The sequence below is a fragment of the Macaca nemestrina genome, chromosome 1 (genome assembly GCF_043159975.1).
Source record: "Macaca nemestrina isolate mMacNem1 chromosome 1, mMacNem.hap1, whole genome shotgun sequence".
Classification (NCBI taxonomy): Eukaryota; Metazoa; Chordata; class Mammalia; order Primates; family Cercopithecidae; genus Macaca; species Macaca nemestrina.
In genome coordinates, this window is record NC_092125.1 from 159455767 (window position 1) to 159483399 (window position 27633).

Sequence of the window (27633 nt, forward strand, 5' to 3'; positions counted from 1 at the left end):
AAAATACATTTAACAAACTTCTTTGTTTGCATAAAACAAGGGCAAAAGTTTATGTCCATTTGAACAAGGGAAAAATGTGGAACCAAATGTGTGGGTAGGTGCCTGTGCAATGGTCTGTAAAAGCCAGAGTGTAGTAATGATTGATAATTGTATGTGTGTGTATACAATTTTTAAAATGTGACATATACATGTGGGTGTATTTTTATTTTACAAAAAAGGGTATGTTATGCCTGCTATTTTCTAATAGGGTTGTTTCCATTTTCTATAGTATTAGATATTATTCCACAAGAATATTTAATAGCTGGCCGGGCGCAGTGGCTTACTTCTGTAATCCCAGCACTTTGGGAGGCCAAGGCGAGCGGATCACGAGCTCAGGAGATTGAGACCATCCTGGCTAACATGGTGAAACTCCCTCTCTACGAAAAAATACAAAAATTAGCCGGGCGTTGTGGCGGGCGCCTGTAGTCCCAGTTACTCCCGAGGCTGAGACAGGAGACTGGCATGAACTTGCAGGGAGGCGGAGCTTGCAGTGAACCGAGTTCCCGCCACTGCACTCCAGCCTGGGCGACAGAGCGAGACTCTGTTTTTTAAAAAAAAAAAAAGAATTTGTAATAGCTAAATGTATTCTTCTGAATGGTTATGTTTTATTTAGGTAAATTCTCCCTTCTCGGTGGCCATTATTGTGGTTTCTGTTTTCTCTAAATTATAAAATGACAGGGACCAAACCCTGTAAATTTACGTATGTATATATATCCATTATAATGTCTTTATAAACAGTTTCTAGAATTTGATTTGCCAAGTCAATGGACATATAGAATTATATTTTATTATTGTATTACTGATACTAGTAATTGCTAGTTATATGGTGTATTATTATTATTATTTTGAGACAGTCTTGCTCTGTCACCCAGACTGGAGTGCAGTGGTGTGATCTCAGCTCACTGCAACCTCTGCCTCCTGAGTTTAAGTGATTCTCCTGCCTCAGCCTCCCGAGTAGCTGGGATTACAGGTGCGTGTCATCACACCTGGCCAATTTTGTAGTATTACTAGAGACAGGGTTTCACCATGTTGGCCAGGCTGGCCTGGAGCTCCTGACCTCAAGTGATTTGCCCACCTTGGCCTCCCAAAGGTTCATGCTGGGATTACGGGCATGAACCACCTCACCCAGCTGTTATGTTATTAATATTATCAAGACAATATTTGCTTTTCTATTATTTCTGCTAATAATAGTACTACTGTTAATACAAATAATAAGATAAGGCCTTATCTTTTCTTCATACTTGGCTTATCTTTTCTTCATACTTTTTACATGAGACTCTTGTCATTAAGTCAAGTCTTTAGTGAAATGAGCGACAAGAGTGAAGGTGGTTGAAGGTAGCTCTTAAAGGCTATGTTGCAAGTTAATATTTTCAATTGTGATAAAATATACACACCTTTTCCATCTATCTATATTTTTACTTTCAACCACTGCCAAAGTTACCTGGAAAATCACCTTTTATCATCAGTTCTGGATAACTTCTATTTAAAATATTTTGATTTACAAAGGTTCTGAAGATGATAGTGACTTTTCCTTTACTGATTGTGATGATTATTGTGATGATTCTTTTTAAATAATTTAATATACTTTTCTTTGTTTTACAGTAGAAAAGAACTAAAAGGTGGCACTACATTATAATGAATCATTTCCTCTTTAGGACAAATAGAGCTGAAGACTAAGTACATAACAGGGCAGACTTACTCTTTTAAATTAATAATCATTTGAATTATGGGTCTTTATAAGTTTTACTCTTCATGCTTCTGCAATTTATACCTTATTAATGGTATATTACCTATTACCGTAAAACCTTAATACTTACATAATGGCTTAAATTTTTTCATTAATATGTAAATTTAGAGCTCTTTGCAGATAGCATTTTGTAGATACTTTTAAAACATTCTAAGCATATGTATCTTCTTTCTCATTTAAAAATTACTGTGATCAACATTTCCTTTATATTTTGATACTCACTACCTTGTATTTTTCTACTAAACCTAGGTAATTAGCAACAAACTTTGAGGAAAACTTAAAAATTATCTAATATTTTTAAGTTAATAATCCCTATGTATTGAATTGTAAAATAAAAATTAATCTAATTGTTTGTTATTTAATACCATAGAAAGAAATCTCATTTTTTTTTCTGAAATTGCTGAAGTTATTATCTCACCCTTTGACAGGTTCAGTGTAGGGGGGGAGCATTATATCTGATTGCCTGTATGTTGTCATTTCAGAGAATTGTTAATAGACCCTTATATTGGCTTTCTAGTCTTCAAATTTCAAGCCATGATAGTGGCTTGAATACCTGACCTCATATTTCCAAAGTTACAAAAGAACATAGTGAAACTCTATTACCTTAATTTCAGTGGGCAAGGGCAAGAGCTCCAGGTATAGGACAGTCAGTGTATGGATTTTTATTTTTTATTCTTTTGGTATTCTCTCTGTACTAACACATTTCTCAAATACTGGGTACTCTGTTTTGGAAAAACTTCCATATTGGAGACTTCTTCTGTTTTATTGTTTTAAACTGTAGTGGGGTTTTTTGTTTTTAGGTTTTTAAAATCAATATATTTTGATTTTTAAAAAGAAAGTTAGAATGTATATTTTGGACTTATTTTTAATTGAATAATGTCCTGATTTATATTGTTTTAGTTCTCTGTATTGATTTTCTATTTTACATTATGCATTTTCAGTGTTTAATATTTGGTCTTTCTCGTCAAGTCTTGTTTTTCTTCTCTTTTAGAACATTCTTAGTTGTTTCAACAACTGTTCCAACGTTCGACTTTTTTGCGGGGAGGGTTCAGATTCCTTTGGGGATCTGAAGAAAGCTATGGGTATTTTACCTAGTATAGTCCATGCGTGCATACTCAAATAAAATTTGCTTGTGAATTCACTAGATTCATAACCCTGAAGCTAAACTGTAATATATACCATAACTTTAAAATTCTCCTGTTTTTTTGCCTTTATTCTTGGAAAATTAGAGTAAATCTGAGTTCTTTCATGAAAGATCCAAGACCCCTCTCTTCTCCTGTCTAGGTTACCTTGATCTTGAGATCTAGACTGTCTCACACTATCCAACCAGGTCCTTAATGGATTAATGAAGCTACTTACTTATTGAAGGCAAAGTAAAGTTTTACAAACACTCTATTTTATTTTGAACTCTTTAGTTATTTTCTATTTTGTAATGAGACTTTTAATTGCTAAGGCAACCAGATAATTCCTGAATTCCTCCAGCCAGTAGTTCATTAAGAAGCCACTTCCTAAGTTAGAATGTCATTAGGGAGTCTCCAGTAAAACTAAGATGAGATGGAAATATTAAAGAAATGTTGAGATTAAATAACTGATGTCGTTAAAAGTTAAATTTAAATGTTTTGTCCTCACAATTCATTATAAAAAGAGAAAAATAATCTTCCATTTTTTGTTTTTCTAATCTAAATATCATTAGACTTTGAATTTTTAATCAATAGGTCCCTAGAGTCTAGAACAGTGCTTTTTGAATGAGCGAATGCTTGAGCAATTCCTGAAAGTGAATAAATACTTCTGCTGAGATAAAAATTAGGTTTTAACATCTATAGGTTGTGGAAATGATTTGTACCACTTCAATTCTATGGGTTTACTTTCTATTAGACATTATAAAAAAATAAATCATTAGATAAGATAGTATGCTTTAGAAAGAAAATGAAAATAAAATTAAAGATTATATTTAAAATAGGAGCCATGTAAAATTAATTATATAATTATATAAAATATTAAGAATATAAGGGAAATTTATTTTAAAATAAACTTAAATCCTAACATTATTCACATATATGTCTTATATCATTTTTGTGCCTCTCTTCCTTTATAGCTTTTGTTGTTAGTGATTATTTTATAGTTTAACATGTACATTTCTTTATTGATTTTTTAATTGTATGTTTTTAGTGATTTTCTTGGTGCTTTTTTTTTTTTTTTTTTTAAGACGGAGTCTCGCTCTGTCACCTAGGCTAGAGTGCAGTGGCTCCATCTCTGCTCACTAAAAGCTCCGCCTCCTGGGTTCATGCCATTCTCCTGCCTCAGCTTCCTGAGTAGGTGGGACTATAGGTGCCTGCCACCACACCTGGCTAATTTTTTGTATTTGTAGTAGAGATGGGGTTTCACCATGTTAGCCAGGATGGTCTCGATCTCCTAACCTTTTGATCTACCCGACTCAGCCTCCCAAAGTGCTGCGATTACAGGCATGATCTTGGTGCTTTTATTAGGCCTTACAATATACACTTTAATTTATCATGTCTACTTCATATTTATACTAACAAGTCTAGTGAGATATGGAAACGTTACTTCTATATACCATTATTCTCTTTCCCCAGTTTTTGTACTATTAAATTAGACATATTACGTCTATACATGTTACAAATCCAACAGTTTGTGACTATAATTATTACATTATAAAACTGTAAACTTTTGGCAAACGACTCTGTCTGACAGCTTTGAAGAGAGCAGTGGATCTCCCAACACGGAGGTTGAGATCTGAGAAGGGACAGACTCCCTGCTCAAGTGGGTCCCTGACCCCTGAGTAGCCTAACTGGGAGACATCCCCCACTAGGGGCAGTCTGACACCCCACACCTCACAGGGTGGAGTACACCCCTGAGAGGAAGCTTCCAAAGCAAGAATCAGACAGGTACACTCGCTGTTCAGAAATATTCTATCTTCTGCAGCCTCTGCTGCTGATACCCAGGCAAACAGGGTCTGGAGTGGACCTCAAGCAATCTCCAACAGACCTACAGCTGAGGGTCCTGACTGTTAGAAGGAAAACTATCAAACAGGAAGGACACCTACACCAAAACCCCATCAGTACATCACCATCATCAAAGACCAGAGGCAGATAAAACCACAAAGATGGGGAAAAAGCAGGGCAGAAAAGCTGGAAATTCAAAAAATAAGAGCGCATCTCCCCCGGCAAAGGAGCGCAGCTCATCGCCAGCAACGGATCAAAGCTGGACGGAGAATGACTTTGACGAGATGAGAGAAGAAGGCTTCAGTCCATCAAACTTCTCAGAGCTAAAGGAGGAATTACGTACCCAGCGCAAAGAAACTAAAAATCTTGAAAAAAAAGTGGAAGAATTGATGGCTAGAGTAATTAATGCAGAGAAGGTCATAAACGAAATGAAAGAGATGAAAACCATGACACGAGAAATACGTGACAAATGCACAAGCTTCAGTAACCGACTCGATCAACTGGAAGAAAGAGTATCTGCGATTGAGGATCAAATGAATGAAATGAAGCGAGAAGAGAAACCAAAAGAAAAAAGAAGAAAAAGAAATGAACAAAGCCTGCAAGAAGTATGGGATTATGTAAAAAGACCAAATCTACGTCTGATTGGGGTGCCTGAAAGTGAGGGGGAAAATGGCACCAAGTTGGAAAACACTCTTCAGGATATCATCCAGGAGAACTTCCCCAACCTAGTAAGGCAGGCCAACATTCAAATCCAGGAAATACAGGGAACGCCACAAAGATACTCCTCGAGAAGAGCAACTCCAAGACACATAATTGCCACATTCACCAAAGTTGAAATGAAGGAAAAAATCTTAAGGGCAGCCAGAGAGAAAGGTCGGGTTACCCACAAAGGGAAGCCCATCAGACTAACAGCAGATCTCTCGGCAGAAACTCTCCAAGCCAGAAGAGAGTGGGGGCCAATATTCAACATTCTTAAAGAAAAGAATTTTAAACCCAGAATTTCATATCCAGCCAAACTAAGTTTCATAAGTGAAGGAGAAATAAAATCCTTTACAGATAAGCAAATGCTTAGAGATTTTGTCACCACTAGGCCTGCCTTACAAGAGACCCTGAAGGAAGCACTCAACATGGAAAGGAACAACCAGTACCAGCCATTGCAAAAACATGCCAAAATGTAAAGACCATCGAGGCTAGGAAGAAACTGCATCAACTAACGAGCAAAATAACCAGTTAATATCATAATGACAGGATCAAGTTCACACATAACAATCTTAACCTTAAATGTAAATGGACTAAATGCTCCAATTAAAAGACACAGACTGGCAAACTGGATAAAGAGTCAAGACCCATCAGTCTGCTGTATTCAGGAGACCCATCTCACACGCAGAGACATACATAGGCTCAAAATAAAGGGATGGAGGAAGATTTACCAAGCAAATGGAGAACAAAAAAAAGCGGGGGTTGCAATACTAGTCTCTGATAAAACAGACTTTAAACCATCAAAGATCAAAAGAGACAAAGAAGGCCATTACATAATGGTAAAGGGATCAATTCAACAGGAAGAGCTAACTATCCTAAACATATATGCACCCAATACAGGAGCACCCAGATTCATCAAGCAAGTCCTTAGAGACTTACAAAGAGACTTAGACTCCCATACAATAATAATGGGAGACTTCAACACTCCACTGTCAACATTAGACAGATCAACGAGACAGAAAGTTAACAAGGATATCCAGGAATTGAACTCATCTCTGCAGCAAGCAGACCTAATAGACATCTATAGAACTCTCCACCCCAAATCAACAGAATATACATTCTTCTCAGCACCACATCGTACTTACTCCAAAATCGACCACGTAATTGGAAGTAAAGCACTCCTCAGCAAATGTACAAGAACAGAAATTATAACAAACTGTCTCTCAGACCACAGTGCAATCAAACTACTACTCAGGACTAAGAAACTCAATCAAAACCGCTCAACTACATGGAAACTGAACAACCTGCTCCTGAATGACTACTGGGTACATAACGAAATGAAGGCAGAAATAAAGATGTTCTTTGAAACCAATGAGAACAAAGATACAACGTACCAGAATCTCTGGGACACATTTAAAGCAGTGTGTAGAGGGAAATTTATAGCACTAAATGCCCACAAGAGAAAGCAGGAAAGATCTAAAATTGACACTCTAACATCACAATTAAAAGAACTAGAGAAGCAAGAGCAAACACATTCGAAAGCTAGCAGAAGGCAAGAAATAACTAAGATCAGAGCAGAACTGAAGGAGATAGAGACACAAAAAACTCTCCAAAAAATCAATGAATCCAGGAGTTGGTTTTTTGAAAAGATCAACAAAATTGACAGACCACTAGCAAGACTAATAAAGAAGAAAAGAGAGAAGAATCAAATCGACGCAATTAAAAATGATAAAGGGGATATCACCACCGACCCCACAGAAATACAAACTACCATCAGAGAATACTATAAACACCTCTACGCAAATAAACTGGAAAATCTAGAAGAAATGGATAATTTCCTGGACACTTACACTCTTCCAAGACTAAACCAGGAAGAAGTTGAATCCCTGAATAGACCAATAGCAGGCTCTGAAATTGAGGCAATAATTAATAGCCTACCAACCAAAAAAAGTCCAGGACCAGATGGATTCACAGCTGAATTCTACCAGAGGTACAAGGAGGAGTTGGTACCATTCCTTCTGAAACTATTCCAATCCATAGAAAAAGAGGGAATCCTCCCTAACTCATTTTATGAGGCCAACATCATCCTGATACCAAAGCCTGGCAGAGACACAACAAAAAAAGAGAATTTTAGACCAATATCCCTGATGAACATCGATGCAAAAATCCTCAATAAAATACTGGCAAACCGGATTCAGCAACACATCAAAAAGCTTATCCACCATGATCAAGTGGGCTTCATCCCTGGGATGCAAGGCTGGTTCAACATTCGCAAATCAATAAACATAATCCAGCATATAAACAGAACCAAAGACAAGAACCACATGATTATCTCAATTGATGCAGAAAAGGCTTTTGACAAAATTCAACAGCCCTTCATGCTAAAAACGCTCAATAAATTCGGTATTGATGGAACGTACCTCAAAATAATAAGAGCTATTTATGACAAACCCACAGCCAATATCATACCGAATGGGCAAAAACTGGAAAAATTCCCTTTGAAAACTGGCACAAGACAGGGATGCCTTCTCTCACCACTCCTATTCAACATAGTGTTGGAAGTTCTGGCTAGGGCAATCAGGCAAGAGAAAGAAATCAAGGGTATTCAGTTAGGAAAAGAAGAAGTCAAACTGTCACTGTTTGCAGATGACATGATTGTATATTTAGAAAACCCCATTGTCTCAGCCCAAAATCTCCTTAAGCTGATAAGCAACTTCAGCAAAGTCTCAGGATACAAAATTAATGTGCAAAAATCACAAGCATTCTTATACACCAGTAACAGACAAACAGAGAGGCAAATCAGGAATGAACTTCCATTCACAATTGCTTCAAAGAGAATAAAATACCTAGGAATCCAACTTACAAGGGATGTAAAGGACCTCTTCAAGGAGAACTACAAACCACTGCTCAGTGAAATCAAAGAGGACACAAACAAATGGAAGAACATACCATGCTCATGGATAGGAAGAATCAATATCGTGAAAATGGCCATACTGCCCAAGGTAATTTATAGATTCAATGCCATCCCCATCAAGCTACCAATGAGTTTCTTCACAGAATTGGAAAAAACTGCTTTAAAGTTCATATGGAACCAAAAAAGAGCCCGCATCTCCAAGACAATCCTAAGTCAAAAGAACAAAGCTGGAGGCATCACGCTACCTGACTTCAAACTATACTACAAGGCTACAATAACCAAAACAGCATGGTACTGGTACCAAAACAGAGATATAGACCAATGGAACAGAACAGAGTCCTCAGAAATAATACCACACATCTACAGCCATCTGATCTTTGACAAACCTGAGAGAAACAAGAAATGGGGAAAGGATTCCCTATTTAATAAATGGTGCTGGGAAAATTGGCTAGCCATAAGTAGAAAGCTGAAACTGGATCCTTTCCTTACTCCTTATACGAAAATTAATTCAAGATGGATTAGAGACTTAAATGTTAGACCTAATACCATAAAAATCCTAGAGGAAAACCTAGGTAGTACCATTGAGGACATAGGCATGGGAAAAGACTTCATGTCTAAAACACCAAAAGGAACGGCAGCAAAAGCCAAAATTGACAAATGGGATCTCATTAAACTAAAGAGCTTCTGCACAGCAAAAGAAACTACCATCAGAGTGAACAGGCAACCTACAGAATGGGAGAAAATTTTTGCAATCTACTCATCTGACAAAGGGCTAATATCCAGAACCTACAAAGAACTCAAACAAATTTACAAGAAAAAAACAAACAACCCCATCAAAAAGTGGGCAAAGGATATGAACAGACATTTCTCAAAAGAAGACATTCATACAGCCAACAGACACATGAAAAAATGTTCATCATCACTGGCCATCAGAGAAATGCAAATCAAAACCACAATGAGATACCATCTCACACCAGTTAGAATGGCGATCATTAAAAAGTCAGGAAACAACAGGTGCTGGAGAGGATGTGGAGAAATAGGAACACTTTTACACTGTTGGTGGGATTGTAAACTAGTTCAACCATTATGGAAAACAGTATGGCGATTCCTCAAGGATCTAGAACTAGATGTACCATATGACCCAGCCATCCCATTACTGGGTATATACCCAAAGGATTATAAATTATGCTGCTATAAAGACACATGCACACGTATGTTTATTGCAGCACTATTCACAATAGCAAAGACTTGGAATCAACCCAAATGTCCATCAGTGACAGATTGGATTAAGAAAATGTGGCACATATACACCATGGAATACTATGCAGCCATCAAAAAGGATGAGTTTGCGTCCTTTGTAGGGACATGGATGCAGCTGGAAACCATCATTCTTAGCAAACTGTCACAGGAACAGAAAACCAAACACCGCATGTTCTCACTCATAGGTGGGAACTGAACAATGAGATCACTTGGACTCAGGAAGGGGAACATCACACACAGGGGCCTATCATGGGGAGGGGGGAGGGGGGAGGGATTGCATTGGGAGTTATACCTGATGTAAATGATGAGTTGATGGGTGCAGCACACCAACATGGCACAAGTATACATATGTAACAAACCTGCACGTTATGCACATGTACCCTACAACTTAAAGTATAATAATAATAAATAAATTAAAAAAAAAAAAAAAACTGTAAACTTTTTAAAGAAACTAAAAGATGAATAGATATATTCATAGAGTTTGTTATATTAATATTTCTATTTATCATTTTTAGCTCTCTTCATTTTTATGAATTTGAGCTACCGTTTGGGGTTGTTTCACTATTCCAACTTTGCTTTCACCTGCCTCCTTGTGCCTTTATTGTCAGATATATTTCTATATGTTATAGATCCAACAATACAATTATATGTGTGTATATATATAACAATATATGTATGTGTATATATGTAACAATATACACACAAAATCATATAATTATATATATAATTGTGTGTGTGTATATATAGAGAGAGCTAAAGGGAGGGGGGTTTATGTGTTTATATATATGTTTATATAATTAATTTTCCAATTAGTTAAGAGAAAAAATATGCATTTATACCGATTAATAATTACTTAATTACCTTTGCCAGCACTCTGCTTTTTTTATCTTAAAAAACATGGAGGTCTCTTGCCTTCAGCCTAAATAGAACTTCCTTTAGTAGCTCTTACAAGGCATGCTGCTAGAAGTAAATTATTTTAGCTTGTATTGATCTGGCAACATTGTTATTTCACCTTCAGTTTTGAAAGATCATATTTTCTGGATTTAAGATTGTTGATTGAGTTTCTTCTTTTTCTTCTTTCAGAACTTCGACAATGTCATACTGTTGCCTTCTGGCTTCCATTGTTTCTCATAAGAGAGCCATAGTTAATTTTATTGGGGTTCCTTTGGATGTGACTCATCATTTTTCTTGATTTCAAGAAAACATTTTCGAGATTTTCTCTGTCTTTAGATTTCAATAGTTTTACTATGATGTGTCTGGATGTGGACCTCTTTATGTTCATTGGACTTCTTGGATGTGTAGATTAATTTTTCAAAATCAAGTTATAGAATTTTTAGCCATTATTCTCTTATTTATTTTCCGCCTTTTTCTCTCTGTCTCTCTTATTTTCTTGTACTCCCATTATTTGTACTGGTGGACTCAATCCTATCCCTCAACTTTTTGTGAGTCTGCTCACTTGTCTTCATTTTATTTCTGTTTTTCAGATTGCATAATCTGTTGAGCCACTGGAGTAAAATTTTTTGTTTCAGTTATTGTACTTCTTAGTTGCAAAATTTTTGTTTTTGTAAAATTATTTTTATGTCTTTATTGATAGTCTTTATTTGAAAAGGCATTGTTATCATGCCTTTAAATGTATTTGATTTCTTTTAAGCGTATTTACTTACTTAAGCTTGATTTTCTTTCAACATATTTATAATACCTGCTTTGAAGTCTTTGTCTGTTTTGTCTGTTGTCTGGGCCCTTTATATGTTGGCTTCTGTTGTCTGCCCTATTTTGTATATAGTTTACATTTTTGTGTTTCTTTGTCTAATAACATTTTGTTTAAAATTAGACATTTTAGGTACTATATCGTAATAATCCGGGATACTGTAGCCCCACCCAGAGTTTCTTGTGATTTATTTGTTTAATAACTTGTCTGGACTATTTTAGTGAAGTCTATTTACCCTGCATTGTGCAGCCTCTGATATTGCTCCTCAGAGCTTGCCCCAGCTATAGTCAGCTGTTTGGCCAGCTCTAGTTGCTCTTGGGAGGACAGTGGTATAAGCAGGGCTCTCTTTGACTGTCTTCTCTGATTTCCCTGTTAAGTCTTCTGAACTGTTTTAGTATCAAACTCAGTGTCAACTTTTACTAATTGCCGGTTGATTGCTCTATTGTCTTTAACAATGCTCTGGGACATAAATTAACAGTCTGATTCATTTTATGTTGAGGCCCTTTCCAGGGTAATCTTTGAGACCAGTTTTTGCTGTTTGGTCTAATCCCAGTACTCTTCTTAGCTCTTTTCTTGTTTCTCTCTGGAAAATTTCAACCTGATCTTCAGTTTACCTTTTTAGTCTCATGGAACTACCATCCTTCTCTTAATTGCTTAACACCATAATCTCCATTGTTTTTAACAGTGCCTTTAGATTTGAAATTCTCCATACTCTGTTTCATAAAGTCAGTTCAGTTTGAGGGGATGAGGGGAGCACTTCAGATTCTATGTTCATATGGGCTACATTTATCTTTGGGCAAAATCACTGTGCCACTGTCCTGGATCAGAGGGAGGAGGCAGTGGTTCACTTTTTTCAGAGTGACATTCACAAATAGAATGCTCAGCTGTGACAGCAGTCTCTTGTCTTCTCAGCTTGCCTCACCTGGCACAGAATCGCTATCTTATAAGTGATCTGGAATAAGAGCTACCAGGGCTCCAGTATTCTCTACCTGTTGCACCTTGATTAGAACTTCTGCCTATCAGTGGGAGCTGGAGGGATGAAGAAAGCCCCAGACCTCTCAACTATTCTTTCCTGACATAATACCTCTGAAACATGTAGGTAGGCTTGGGATGCGAGATAAATTTATGCATTTCTTGTGAAAATACCGTAGTCCTCAACTAGGACCCAGTGGGAGAGGGATCCTGTGTTCTCTGCTGTACTTATTCAAGGTAGAACTTCTGTCATATTGAACTGGGGTCGAAGGAGGAAGGGAGGAAACGAGAGAAAATTGTGGTTTAAATGGCAAAGATTCACTGTTAATACTGAGATGTAATAGATTTTCTTGAATAGATGTTTATTTTACTGTATGCCCTTTGGACAATTTCCAGAGATATTTAACTTAAAAAAAAAATTCCCACCAGATATTGTTTCACTGGGAAGAGATTCCACAGAATTTCTCACATCTCTATTCCAGAAGTCATCTCCCCAACTTGATCCTTTTCAAAGCCACTCTTCTGCTCAAAGTTCTGCAATGACTTTCCATCTCAGTGACCTTCTTTCTGTTTTTCAGACATGCCAAATGTGGTCTCGTCTCATGAAGCATACTTCTGTCTGGTTCTTTGCACTTTATATTTGCTCTGACTGGAATGTTTTTTTTCTGTGGTGCCCCCTGTGTCTTGTCTCTTCTTAGCAATATCCCAGACCAGCCTAAGTATAAAGCAGTTTACTTATTATATATTTTGTGTTTTATTTCCATATTATCTATCTCTACATAGTAGAGAATATAAGCTTCATCATGTTAGAGACTTTTTTTTCTCTTCACAAGGCACATATTGAGCATTTGCAGAAGACCACTTTTCCCTTTAACATCCATTCTTTTCTCTTCTTTTGGCAATTGACTGAAAACTAGAGATTGTATTCACACTCTCACTTGTGGCTAAGTATATTCATCAGACTACAACTTTTTTGTTGTTGTTACATTGGAAAGTGAGCAGAAGTAATGAGTACAACTTTGATTTTATGTGCTTAAATTGTTATTGTTGCCTCTTTGTTTCCACGTTTCCTTATTCCGTGGGCTAGAATGCGTTCATCGTGTAGCTGATGGCAGTGATTTTGGATATGGTAAAACAAAATCGAATGACTTTATGGAGCAGAGCTACTCTACTCACCTAGACTGGTCAGCATGAGAAAGTAAACGGCCTTATTTAAACTATTATAAATTTTATTATCTTAGTATATTTTATCCTAATTTGTATGTCATTAATACAAATATTTTGAATGAAGGAGTAAATAGGTGGAGTCTACTTAAAACATCTTAGAAGCGAGAATATTGCTTTCCTCAGTTAATTTGTTTTATTTCTCCTATTGAGTAATAAGGGTAATAATGGTAGCCATCTACCTCATTCATCATTTTACTCCAAAAAATTATTTTATCAAACAGAATGGATGTTGCTGATTTTTGGTAAATCACCTCCATGTTATTGATGTGGTTTCTTTGGATCCTGTTTTACAAAGATTTTTCTGTAAAGATAGGCTGCTAAATTTTATCCAATGCCTTTCCTGTATCTACTTATATAATCACACTTTTTTTCCTCTACTAATTTGTTGATGTAGTGAGTTTTATAACACATGATCATAGTGTTATTATTCTTTGCTTACATTTTTAGATTCTCTTCACTAATATTTAGAATTTTTGTGCCTGGGTTCAAAGGTGAGATTGGCCTATGGTTTTCTTTTTATTGCCTTCTTAGACCAGTAGGCATTGTAGTACAATATTGAGTAGGTTTCATGAAAGATTACATCCTTTCCTTGTTTTTAATCTTAGAGGGAAAACATGTAGTTTTTGACCATTGAGTATGATGTCAGCTTGTAGATGCCATTTATTGGGTAATATTTTTGATCTATTGGGTTAAATAAAGCATAGTATTAAAATTAAACTCACCTGTTTTTAAAACTTTTTCTTAGTGTGTCTAATGAAAAACTTAAAATTATTTTTGACTTATACTGCTCTAGAGCATATTTCCTAGTTTGTAATGAAGTACAGATATAATTTTTGTGGCATAGTAGTAACTCTTAACCTCATTTTAAAAGTTCCTTCTTCACTAGGTTGGAAAAAAAAAAAAAAACAAAAACTTCACACTGCTTACCTTATGTTTCTATAGATAATTTAGACATGTTCTTCTTCCCATTATTTATTAAAATGCTTAGCCAGATGTAAGTACAGAATTGTTTGTAGATTCATATCAGACAAAATTCTCAGCATGCATTTATCCTCTGATGATTGCTGATGGATAAACCTTAGTTACTAAGTAGCATTATATAACAATACAATGAAAATAAATATATTATTACATTCAATTTACCACCATGTTTTCTAAGATGTAAGTGAACTCATGACTGATTTTCACATTTTTTAATGACACCAAACTAACAAGCAGTTTTCCACTTCCCTTGTATTCAGCCCTGTGTTTTTGCATAAAAAACATCGGGAAAAAATTATTAGAGGATATGAAACAAAATGGATTTACATAACCAAAGGATATGAAGATAAGCTCCTTAAGGATCTCTTTTTCAAACCTGAAACTAATATAAAAGGAGAGCTTGCATATTGGAAACATGTAAGTATAATTAGTGTATTATTTTTCTTTGAAATGTTTTTATTTAAGATATTAAAGTTTTCAATTTAGATAGCACTATTATTTCTTCAGTCTATTAAATTTCCTTCATTATATTATTAATATCCTGCTTTATATTTTTTGATTGAAAAAAGTCATATAGTAATGTAATACAAATATATTTTTATGGTGCATTAATAGTATACACAACCATTTAATAATTTATGCTTTAAATATATAATTTTTTATTTCATTTTTACAAGTAGTAATAGTAATGTAAAAACCACTTCTCAGTGGTTGAAAACATAAATATTTACTTTATTAAAGAGTGCTAACTCTGTATAATACAACATTCCTTCGTTGTTTTGTGCTATATTATGAATTGCTTTGAGGACACAGTAGAAATAGAAAGAAATTTATTTATGTTGATTGAATGCCTACTATATCCCAAACACTGTGCTAGACATAGTGCAAGTGGTATGTAACTTATTCTCTGTAGCACCATAGATAGATATTTTTATCTCATTTTGAGCAATATGAAAACTAAGAGACATAGAGGTTAATTAACTTACCAAAAGCTACACAATTGATAGGTAGGATTGGACTCCAGGTCTTCTGACTCCAGAATTTGTGTTTTTTATCTTTATAATTTTGTTTTTATTTGGACACTAATTAATGATAGAAGTGAATAGTTAGCATTATAGTAGTATTAACTGGAGTGAACATTATAATTTCTAAAGCACTTGGTTTGTGATAAGCTCCTTCATTTGTGGCTCTCTGCTTGAGTAGCCTGAGCTATAAATATTTCTATTACATTAGCATTGTTGTAAGGGAATGCAAAAGGTCCAGACTGTCATTAGTCTTATTTCAATGCAAATGAAGAACTATGTTCCAGATATAGCATAGGAAAGTCCTCATCTCCTCAAACCGTGTGAAAGTTGTTCATTGAATAAAAACATAGGATACAAAAGGCAAATGTGTTCTACTCAAAACTTGTCCCTCATCAGCACTCAGTGCCAACAGTATTAATTTGCTCCAGATGATAGTGTGCATTGTGAAATTATAAAGTTCATCTGAAGTATGTTTTGACCCTCTGTGTAGAATATAAAATCACTGGATTTCAGAGCATACCACCTGCTTTTCTATATGCTTTATACAGAGTATGATTTCAGAGTATGATTAGAGAGTATGATATCAGTATATTGATAACCAGTTTGTTGTGTAATTATAACTAATTTGAATATATTGACAACCAATGTATGTGCGTATAAATATATATCATGTATATATATTGTGTTGTGGCAAGTGAATATATATGTGCATGAAATCAAATAAAATACTCATTTTCCAAAGATTTTTTAGTATGTGTAAAGTTATATAAAATGTACCATTGTTAGAGTTTTGCAAGTATTTTGAATATTATGAAGTTTTTTCCAGATAAATTTATCATAAAGAATGTTTGAAATCTCCCTTGTATTTTTAATAATTCTGCTAACTGTATCATTATTAATGTTACTTTTTAAGAACTATTTTTTCATAGTTGATAAATATGTACATTGTCTTATGCATTTTTATCGTTTATAACCACCATTAATAGAATATTAATATAGAAGTTGTCTTCATCTCAATTTCTTAAAGTAATTAAAATTATTTTAATTGTAAATTTTATTTTTTGATGAATACTTTCTTTGTATAAAATTGTCCTTCAATCTTCTGCTGCCTTCATTTGTAGTTTCCTCTTCAGCTCACTTAGTTAATATATTGTTCTTTTATTATTATCTTTCATTATTCTTATTTTATTATTTATATGATAATTACATATTATTTTATTCATTATGCATTATTTTTATTCACTTATTGTTCTTTTATCTTTTATTATTTTGAGTGGTAAAAATAATAAAAGAATAATATATCGACTAGTGAGCTACGTGATTTCTTGTGCCTTGGAGTTTGGTTTGTAAGAAACTATAGTGATAATTGATAAATCTAAAGGAACAGTGAAAGGGTTAAGGAGTAGGGAAAGGGGTGGGGGTGAGAAAACATGGACATTTAATACTGAGAGTTCATAGAAAACAAGACAAAACAATAGCAACAACAAAACTTGCCATGAGCAAAGCAATACAAAGGATTAGCCAAGAATAGAATTCAAGGTTCAGTAATTAGATGAAGTAATTAGTATCTGAATCTTCTCCTGTTTGGGGATAAAATGTGCTTGATCTAAAGGATTTAACATTTCCCCGTAACTATGGAACCTAAAGTGCGAAGAGCCAGAGGAGTAAGTTCAAGCTACATTCACTTAGGAAATACCACTATGCAAAACTAGAGGTTCAAATAAACATCCAGTGTTTATAGAGCAATAACTAACTGTAAATGAGATACAGAACCAGAAGTCAGAAACCATGAAGAATGAATTTGACAAAAGCAGTTGGGTCAGAATAGAAGAAATGGAGGATGTGAAACACTTAATAGGGACATTATTTTTCCATGGCTTACAGATACGAAAGCATGGTTGTGACTTGTACAGATGAGGCTGGCATAAATACAGAACTGTAAGAGTTCAATTAGATCCAATTGTAGGAAAACTTGTATACTATTATGATAGATTTTAGGAAAATCTGAATACCAATATGAAAAAGTTTGCTAGGATGCCTAAAGATATTTAAAATTGGCTTTGGTATCATTGATCCTTTCCCTTGGAGGTTACTGAGCAAAATATATGTTCAGGGAGTAATAGCAAACACACCAAAACCCCACAGGGGCTTTGACTTCAAATTCCTTATAAACTTATAGTAAGTAACCTAGACTGGACTGTGCTGTAATTCCTTTATTACCTATACTTTGTTGGCATAAATAGTCTTCTTTCATCTACTTCCTATGTTTCAAACATGAATTTTAGAAGGAATACGTTGTGAGAGAGTCACACCCATGGGAGCCAAAAGGAAAGAGATGGGGGCATTTCCCAAAATATTTATGTCAGAGGCAGCCTAGCTCCCCTCTTTTCCTCCCCCGGCCATCCCCACTCCCTGCCACGTACATCTGAAGCATCCTTGTGCTGATTTAGTTCCTATGTTGTAAGGAAGGAGAGAAAGCATCTGTGAAGTAAGAAAGTGATGGCCAGAAACTTTTACTGCTTCAACCATGTGGAAAGAAAAGAATCAGTCTATATGTGGTGAATTTCTATCTTTTTTGACAGTCCACTTCCTAGAATAATGATCTAATCTTTTTCTTAGAACTTGAGCAATACCCTTTCTCCCTGAGGCATGAAAATTGGAATTTCACACCCTCTGTCTTAATCTTCTGGAGAGGGTGCCTGATTCTCCCTGGTTATCAACAAAGGAGGAAACCTTTCTATAGGGTAACCATATACAACCTTTCTGAAAGGGATCTCTTACTCAGAACCACTTCTAATGTACTGAATGTTCACATCCTGTACTCTATGGCTTTGTATACCTCCAGAAAACACCTGACATAAAATAACCTGGCTTTCAGCTATACTAAAGTAAGATTGGTTTTATAATGCTGATTTGCTTGAATTCTAGAATATTTTTATTGATTTTGGCTTTGCTTCTAAAGATTAATTTTTCCCATAGATAGGACTCATGGAACTATATGCATGCTATGTTGAGTGCCATTTTGTAAGATCAAATAAAATTAAATGTTCTCATATACAATTCTCCCTATGAACCCTTTCCATTAATTATTACTAGATGTATTATTCTAAAGGTTTAAATATATATTTTTAAATCTGATGAGCTGTTTGTATTTAAATCTATTATAATTTTAATAAGGGTACAAAAATATAAACAAAATAACTTTTTAATTATACCACATAGGCCAGCCATGGTGGCTCATGTCTGTAATCTCAGCACTTAGGAGGCCAAGGCGGATAGATTAATTGAGGCCAGGAGTTCAAGACCAGCTTGGCCATACACACACACACACACACACACACACCTCACATAGATGTGCAAAAATACATTAAGGTATAGTCAGCAAGATATTAATAGTGTTCGTAGTTAATACAATTTTAGATAATTACTACTTTCTTTCTAAAGGTTTACACATTCTTTTTAAAAATTCAAATATGTTTTATTTGCAAAATAAAAATGTTTTTGTTGTGAACAAAAAAATTACTTACTTTTTTGACAACATAAATATGGAAATATTGCCTTCAGGCACCTCTGTTTTATATTTTATGCCACATCATCAGTTCTCTTCTTTTTAATTCATAAACTTCATTTGTTAAAGCAGTATTAGTTTCATAACCAAGTTGAGAGGGAAGTACAGAGAGTTTCCTATACCCCCAAATTGACATCCTACACCACAGTGGTAAATTTATTAAATAGATATATTGACACATCATTATCACAGGTAGTCCGTAGTTTCCATTGCGGATCACTGTTGGTGTTGTACACTTTATAGGTTTTGACAAATGTATAATTGTATGTGTTCACTATTGTAGTATACAGAATTGTTTCACTGTCCTAAAAGTTCTTTGTACTCTGCCTATCCTTCTTATCTTACCCGTGGCAACCACTGATCCTTTCACTGTCTCCACAGTTTTGCCTTTTCTGAAATGTCATATAGTTGAACTCATACAGTATGTAACCTTTTCATATTGGCTTCTTTCACTTGGTAATACGTGTTTAAGTCTCCTTTATGCCTTTGCATGTGGCTTTGAGCACACACTTTATTTTTAGCACTGAATAATATTCCATTGTATGAAAGATCATCCATTCACCTGTTGAAGGACATCTTGTTTGCTTGCAAGTTTTGGCAATTATGAATAAAGCTGCTACAAATATTGTACGCAGGTTTTTTTGTGTGGGCATGTTTTTAATTCATTTTGGTAAATATCAAGGAATACAATTGCTGGACTGTCTGACAAGAATGTCATACAAACAGCTGTACCATTTTGCATTCCCATCAGCAATGAGTAAGAGTTCCTGTTGCTCCACAAGGACTCATCAACTTTTGGTATTGTCAGTGTTTTGGATTTTGGTCATATTAATAGGTAGGTAGTAGTACCTCGTTTTTGCTTTAATTTATATTTCCCTTAATTGCATATGATGTCGACCATTTCATATGCTTACTTGCCATCTATATATATTCTTTGATGAGGTGTAATTTTCTTTTTACTAGTAGAAAAATGAGATACTTTGTCACCTGTCCTATATAGGAGAGGAAAGAGAAGAATTCACCTTACTCAGGACTACTGCATTGCAAAGCATAGAAGTGCATTTATATCACAGTCTATGTAGCTGGCTTTCACTAGAGTGATGCAGAACACAGCTGGCAAGTCAGGGTGAGGTTGCTGTAATTTTATACATCAAGAACTAGTCTTATTTGATTGCTTTTAATATTTTATGTCTACCTTAAATTCAGGTAAATATGGAGGGGGGAAGGACAGAGGGAGAATAATTAGTTCCATAATATTACAAACCAAAATATTGAATCTACCGCTCATCTTCTTTTTTATCTTGTTCAACAGAAAATGATGCTAAGAAAACAGTGAAGGAGTTGATTCTCTATGAGATTTAGGAAATGTGGAACTGGTCACCCTCTTTTATAATATGGAATGTTAAAAAAAAGTATGTTTAAGTATATTTATTTTGGGGGTCAATTTATGTCATTGTTTTGTGGAATATTGTGTTTCCTTATGCTGGAAAGTAAAATTTTATTATTATTCAGCTTCTGGGATTTGTTCTAGCTTAACTAATGCTAAGAAATGAGCTTTGTGATGACATTCTTACATCTACTCTAAAAATTGACCTTTGTTATTGTATAACTCTCATTTTAGGGTTCCACCAGTAATGCAATTTATTTTAAATGGGTATTTACTGAATATTTACAATGTTCCAAGCACTGTAGTAAAGCATAAGGCCTAAGAACTTGCAATCAAGCAAGTTCTATGCTGGAACTTGTAGGGGATGGGGAAGAGCTAGAGAAATCTCACTGGGCAGAGGTTGATTTTGTAAAGAATGGATATGAGAGAAATATACACATTGAAGTACAGTTTAATCAGCCACCTGCAACTAAGGGGTCTCTTATAAGAAGTTGGAGTTGTCTTGAGGAATTCTGAGAAGTAGTGGTTTTTAGTGTCTACTTAGGTAGACGTATAAGATATTTATCAGAAGAATCTATGGGGAAGATACTAGAGCTACCAGAGGCTAAAGATAATTTCAGACCATCCTTTAAAGGTCCAAGGAAGCAATATTGATGGCTTAGAAGGGAGGCTATAGCCCTTTCTGGAGAAACCCAACTTTGACACCATTTATTATACCTAGCTCCATATATGTGGATAAGAAAGGTTTTAAACCAAGTAATTGCAGAATTGGTTTTGAAAAACAGCAAGTGGATGCTAGATTAATACATAATCTGAGGTAGAAAGATGTGCGAATTGCCAAGGTCAATAGAGAAATCGCTGGGGAAATGAGAGAGTTGAACAGAGGGTTTATCTAATGCCACAATACGTCCTAGGAAAGGGAAAGAGTAAGACAAAGGAACTAGGAAGTATTCATGTCTTTGAGATCTCAATCTCAATTCTTTTGGATAAGTAACCAGAAGTGGAATTGCTGAATCATATCATAGTTCTAATTTTAATTCTTTGAAGAACCTCCATCCTGCTTTTTATAGCTGCTACATCATTTTGCTTTTTCAAAAACAGTGCAAAGGAGTTTCAGCTTTTTCATATTCTTACCAACACTTGTCTTTTACTATTTTTTTTATAATAGCCATCTTAACAGGTATGAGGTAATATCTTATTGCAGTTTTGATTTGCATTTTCCTGATGATTAGTTTAATTGGATATTTTTATATACTTTTGAGACTGTGTTTATTCAAGTTCTTAGGTGATTTTTAAATCAGTTCTTAATGAAAATATTCAACATTATACCTTTATTTACCTCTCAGTGCAGACAATACTGTATCAAATAATTTTGAGAGCAATAGTTTCATTTTATTATTTTCTAAATATTATTTTCCCTCTTGATCTGAGATAAAACTATGGAGATTTTTTTTTCTCATCTACTTTGTCCTCCTGATAGTCATCATATGCATTCTCTTACAACTTTGAGAATTTTCATGCCTTTTGACTGGCTTTCCTATAATTGGTCCAGTTTCGTAAGATTTATCTTCATAGTTATTCTGTATAATAGTGGTTCTCAAAGTGTAGTTCAGGGACCACCTTAGGTTCCTGAAATCTTTTTAAAGGATCTACCATACCAATATAGCTTTTATGATAATACTAAAACAGTGTTTTCCTTTTTGACTCTCATTCTCTCATTACTGTATCATGGAGTTTTTCCAGAGCCTGCATGACATGATACAATAAGAGATTTAATATATCAAAAGATATGAAAATCTGGGTTATCTATTAAGCGAGATACTACATCTATTCTTAAAAATATAGACCAGTCCCACTCTTAACAGTGATATTTTGTAATATAGTTTGGTTTTATAATGTATAATTTCATGAAAATAAAATGGATTTCTTATTGTTATTTTACATAAATTAATACATACTTTAAACATTTTACACTTTGAATTTCTAATATGGTAAATATTGAAAGAATATAATACACGGGCCGGGCGCGGTGGCTCAAGCCTGTAATCCCAGCACTTTGGGAGGCCGAGACGGGCGGATCACAAGGTCAGGAGATCGAGACCATCCTGGCTAACACGGTGAAACCCCGTCTCTACTAAAAAATACAAAAACCTAGCCGGGCAAGGTGGCAGGCGCCTGTAGTCCCAGCTACTCAGGAGGCTGAGGCAGGAGAATGGCGTGAACCCGGGAGGCGGAGCTTGCAGTCAGCTGAGATCCGGCCACTGCACTCCAGGCTGGGCGACAAAGCAAGACTCTGTCTCAACAAAAAAAAAAAAAAAAAAAAAGAATATAATACACATAAACAAAAGATTTTTAGGGATCTCATAATTTTGAAGCAAATAAAGGAATTCTGTGACCAAAAAGTTTGAGAACCTCTGCTAAACATCTCCATCAGATATAATTTTTATCATTTCCTTTTAAATATAACTATATGATGATAAAGTAACACTTAGATTAGGAATGTTTTGGATAAACTTAAAAGTTGACAGTAAAAACCTAAATGTATTTTTACATTTTTTATTTGCTGTGCTCCCATGTGACCATGGTGTAGTTATATATGACTATGAATTTAGAGTACAAAAGTACCCAATATTGAATATGCTGTCTACATAAAAAAGCATTCTTACTCATTAGCTAGAATTCCTGTGCATAATGTAAGTTGCTTCTGAGATTTATTTAGGCATAATATATTTAACAAGTTTCCTCCCCAATATCTTAGTTATAATAGTTCACAACACATATGCCTTTAAATAACTTCACTAATGTTACATTTTTAAAGACAAAATTTTGTCATACATGTCATGGATATGTATGTAGAGACATGAGTAAAAATTTACATGAACAGTTCTATGAGAGAAATAATAAAGAAGGAAGAAAATGCAGTAGTTAGAATTGGGAGTAATCATCCCTAATAGTGACTTAAACAAAACAACTTTTCTCTCACATAAAAATCAAGATATAGACGGTGCATCGCTGGTATAACAACTCTGCATCATAATGTTCTCAGAGTTCTTCACTCCTTTTATCCTGTTGCTCCACTGTACAAGGCCTCTATTTTGCAGATCATCTCGTGGTCCACAATAGTTTCACCAGGTCCACTCATTATGCTTTCATTCTAACCAGCCAGAAAGAAGAGGAAATGAAGAAGAGGGCATAACGATTGTGTTTACTTTTGGAAAGTTCCTAGGATCTTCCATGCAACACTCTGCTTATATCTGGTAGGCTACAAATTGGGCATACGGCTACAAGAGGCTAAGAAATATAGTCTCATTCAGACCATCCAAATGCCCAGCTAAAACATGGGTTTCTTTTATTGTAGAATAAGATTGGAATGACTATTTAAGGACAATTTCAAACATTTGCATGTACCCTTTCCAAAACAGAACACGAAGCCTCTACCAAAGGAAGCAAACCTAAAAGCTTATGTCACTATAATAGCAAAAATTCCATCATTTCTCGTGGCAGTAAGTGATGTTTGCTCTCTAATATCTATCATATCTCTCTTCCTCTGTAATAGCATCCCCAAATTTTAGCTGTCTGGATTAATTTGCATTTTGTAGCTTCTCTAGCAATTAAGTATCGCCATGTATATTAGTTTTCTATTACTACAAATTTGGTGGCTTAAAACAAGATACATTTATTCCTTTATAGTTCTAGAAGACTAAAATTGGCTTTACTTGGCTAAATCAAAGTGTTTACATGGCTGATGTTTTTCAAAGTCTCCAGGGCGGAATCTGTTTTCTTGCCTAGTCTAGTTTCTGGAAGCTGCCTATATTCTGTGGCTTATATTCCCTACCTCACATCACCCTAACCTCTTGCTTCTGTCATTTCATCTCTTACATCCTCTCTAATGTCCTGCCTCCCTCTTATAAAGACGCTTATTATTTTATCAGGCACACCACAATAATCAACTCATCTCAACATCCTTAATCACACCTGCAAAGATCTTTTTGCCTACAAAGTATCATGAGTTGAATGTGTCCCTTGAAAATTCATATGTTGAAATTCTAATCTCGTGTGGCTATATTTGGAGATAGGGACTCTAAAGAAGTAATTACGGTTAAATGAGGTCATAAGGATGGGGCCCTGATCTGATAGGATTAAGAATCTCCACCTCCCCCTACCCTATGTGCACACACTCAGGAAAGACTATATCAAGACATAGGGAGAAGACTGTCATCTGCAAGCCAGTAACAGCCCTCATCAGAAGCTGAATCAGCTGGAACCTTTACCTTGGACTTCCAACTTTCAGACCTGTGAGAAAAAAAAAAAAAAAAGACTATGTTTTAAACCATTCAGACTATGGTATTTTATGGAAGCCCTACCCAACTAATATATAAGGTGACATTCACAGGGTTCAGGGGATTAGGACATAGATGATTTGGCAGCCCTATTCAGCTCACCATACCATGTCATGAATGGAAATATTTGGCAGATTCTGAAAAATGTCCCCAAAAGACAGTTGGCAATGGATTTTGTCTCTTCTTTCTGCTTTCCTTCATCCTGTGGCTTGGAACTTCATTTTAGACCATGGGAGTGAAAGCCACATATGAGTGGAAACCTGGAAGTATCCTGGATTACAGAAAATTGCAGAGTTTTCATATGAGTCCTGGTCTTCTTACATACAGATATTCATGTGAGATGGAAGTACTCCTATATTGAATAAGTCACTACCTGCAGCTAAACTTAATTCCAATTGTTATACTGGTAGATGTCCAGTCTGCTTCACTAAGACAAGATATAACAACTCATAGTCTAGCAACCTATAGCTAAAATATAAAATATTCACCTTCTACATACCAAGCATATAAAGTCGCATAGAAACAGCATATTTATAATAAAACTCTAATTTGGAAAAGGGAATCACAGTTGTTTTTGCCCCCATAGCAGTTACCAAATCAGTCTGATAGGAATAGTAAACACTTTCTTCTCTTGAAATAAACACATCTGGAAAATCTCCTATATTTTCCCTGTGAAAACATCTTACCTGTTTATTCATATTTATGGCAACATCAGAAGTAGGTATTACAGAATTTTTTCCTCCTGAGTGTTGGAGTTTCTAATAGATTTAGGGGCCTGTGGGTTGCTATAGAGATTGAAAAACCACAGGTATTTTTAGGACAGACTTTATTTTTTTTGGTAATGCATTTCCTTCAAAAACTTAGTATGCTTCTGATTTATTTGATGTCAGTAGTTTCTGTGGTAAGTAGAAAGTAAGCAGAAAGATCTTGTTTAGACATTGTTTATAACCCTGAAGTTTCTGGTCTTTCACTTACTGATTTTTTTCTCTACTCATTTTCCTGTCTTCCAAATTAATGATAGCGACCATAGGTGAACTTTCTGAAACAATGGGTGTTGGAGGGAAGACAAAATTCTTAATCTCATCTTTCCTGCAGACATTTACACCTTTGTGTGTAAGTCTTAGTTCTACTTTGAAGTCCCCTATTGTAACCGCTTCAATTTGAGGAACAAAGAGGTTGTTTTTTTCATCTACACAAGACCCTGAATCACTAGAATCTCAGTAAACTTAACCTGCAGACTGCAAAGAATACCTGCCTTATCAAAATTTTTATTCTGTTTCCATCTCTTATTTCAGGTTGGCTGGATATAACCCAGACTTTTTTCTCTCAAAAGACTTAAATAAAAGGTACTAGTAACATCGAACACACAGTCAAATATGGTATTTGTTTGACAATTTCAGTAACAGAACACACTCAGTTAGCATGTAGCCTGCTTTCCAAAGTGAAAATGTTTTGAAGCCATAAAAACAAGGGCCACCAGCTCTTCAGCCTGTAATATCTTTAGTCCTTACCCAATCTCCTTTAATAAGGTAGTGTCAGATGTTTTACATTTCTTTCATCTGTACTATCCCACTTCCAGCTACATGTTGCTATCAGTTTAAATTAGATTCAGCTATGTGTAATAAAGATCTAAAATGATACTAATATGTTTCTTCACCTCTCATGTAAAACTCCAAAGGTATACAATCTAGGACTGATATTATGGAACTATTTCACTCAGTACTTAGTGACTGACTCTTTTTGTCTCCTGCTTTTCTGCACATGACCTCCAGTCAAATGGTACCTCATGACCCAAAATGACTGCACTTACTCCACCCATCACATGCACACTCCAGCCATCAAGAAAGAGGAAGAGATAGAAAATAAAGGTGTAAGGGAACTTGTAACTGTGTTTTAAGTAAGGTTTCTAAATGATGCCACACAATATATCTTTAGCCAGATTTTGGTTGTATCATTACATTCAGCTGCAAGGAAGGCTGAACTATGTAGGCATTATCTTAAGCAGAAATGTGCCCAGACAAAAGTCAGAGATTCTGTTATGAAAATGAAGGAAAACCAATATTGAAGAAAAAATATACTTTGCTGCAGAGTAGCTGTGGAAAGCAATTGTCAAAGCAAATAGGAAATAATCAAGAAGTAAAGAAAGTATTTAATGGAGATACAATGTTATAATAAAATATTATAAAATAAAATAGATACTTTCAACTTGAATTATTAAGACATTTATTTACCTGAGACACTTAAAGCAAAATTAGGTTGCACTGATGTCAAAGATCTTGCAATAGGATGTTTGTTACTTTTTACTAATAAACTTGTATTCTCTATGGTTCTTCTTTTCTATTCTGTGAATTTCACTTTTTTTTTCCTCCTTGATGCTTTCTGAAATTTTTTTCACTACTCTTCCAGTTCACTAATTTTCTTGTTAGCTATATTTAATCAGTAAATTACAATTTTTTGTTCTTTTCCTGCAGGTATATCAAAATTGCTCATTCTTTATTGGAAAAAAGTAGTCGGAGTAACTCTATATATAGTCTTTTGTCTGTTCATGTTAATTTGATACCTCAGTGTATCTTGTGTACTGTGTCTTGTGTACTGCTCATTGTATTTGAAATATCAGTTGTGAAAATTTTGGGCCTTAGAATGAAGGTACTTTCCTCCAGATATTGTTTCCATTTTCTACCACTAGAAACTGTGAATCACCACCAATATTTGACCATGTTACAATTTAAACCTTGAGATTTTATGGATTGTTCAGATATCATTTTAATTTAGAGTCTGTTTTATTACATGTTTACTTGTATCA

General features: G+C 34.9%; 1 protein-coding gene across 1 annotated transcript in view; it reads left to right on the plus strand.

The window, feature by feature from the left end:
• LOC105482646 (leucine rich repeats and IQ motif containing 3) overlaps positions 1-27633 on the plus strand; it is a 174702-nt gene that overhangs the window by 74895 nt on the left and 72174 nt on the right. The window contains exon 5 of the mRNA XM_011742847.2: positions 14771-14927. Within this exon, the coding sequence (XP_011741149.2) occupies positions 14771-14927 (157 nt within the window). The remainder of the gene's footprint in view (positions 1-14770; positions 14928-27633) is intronic.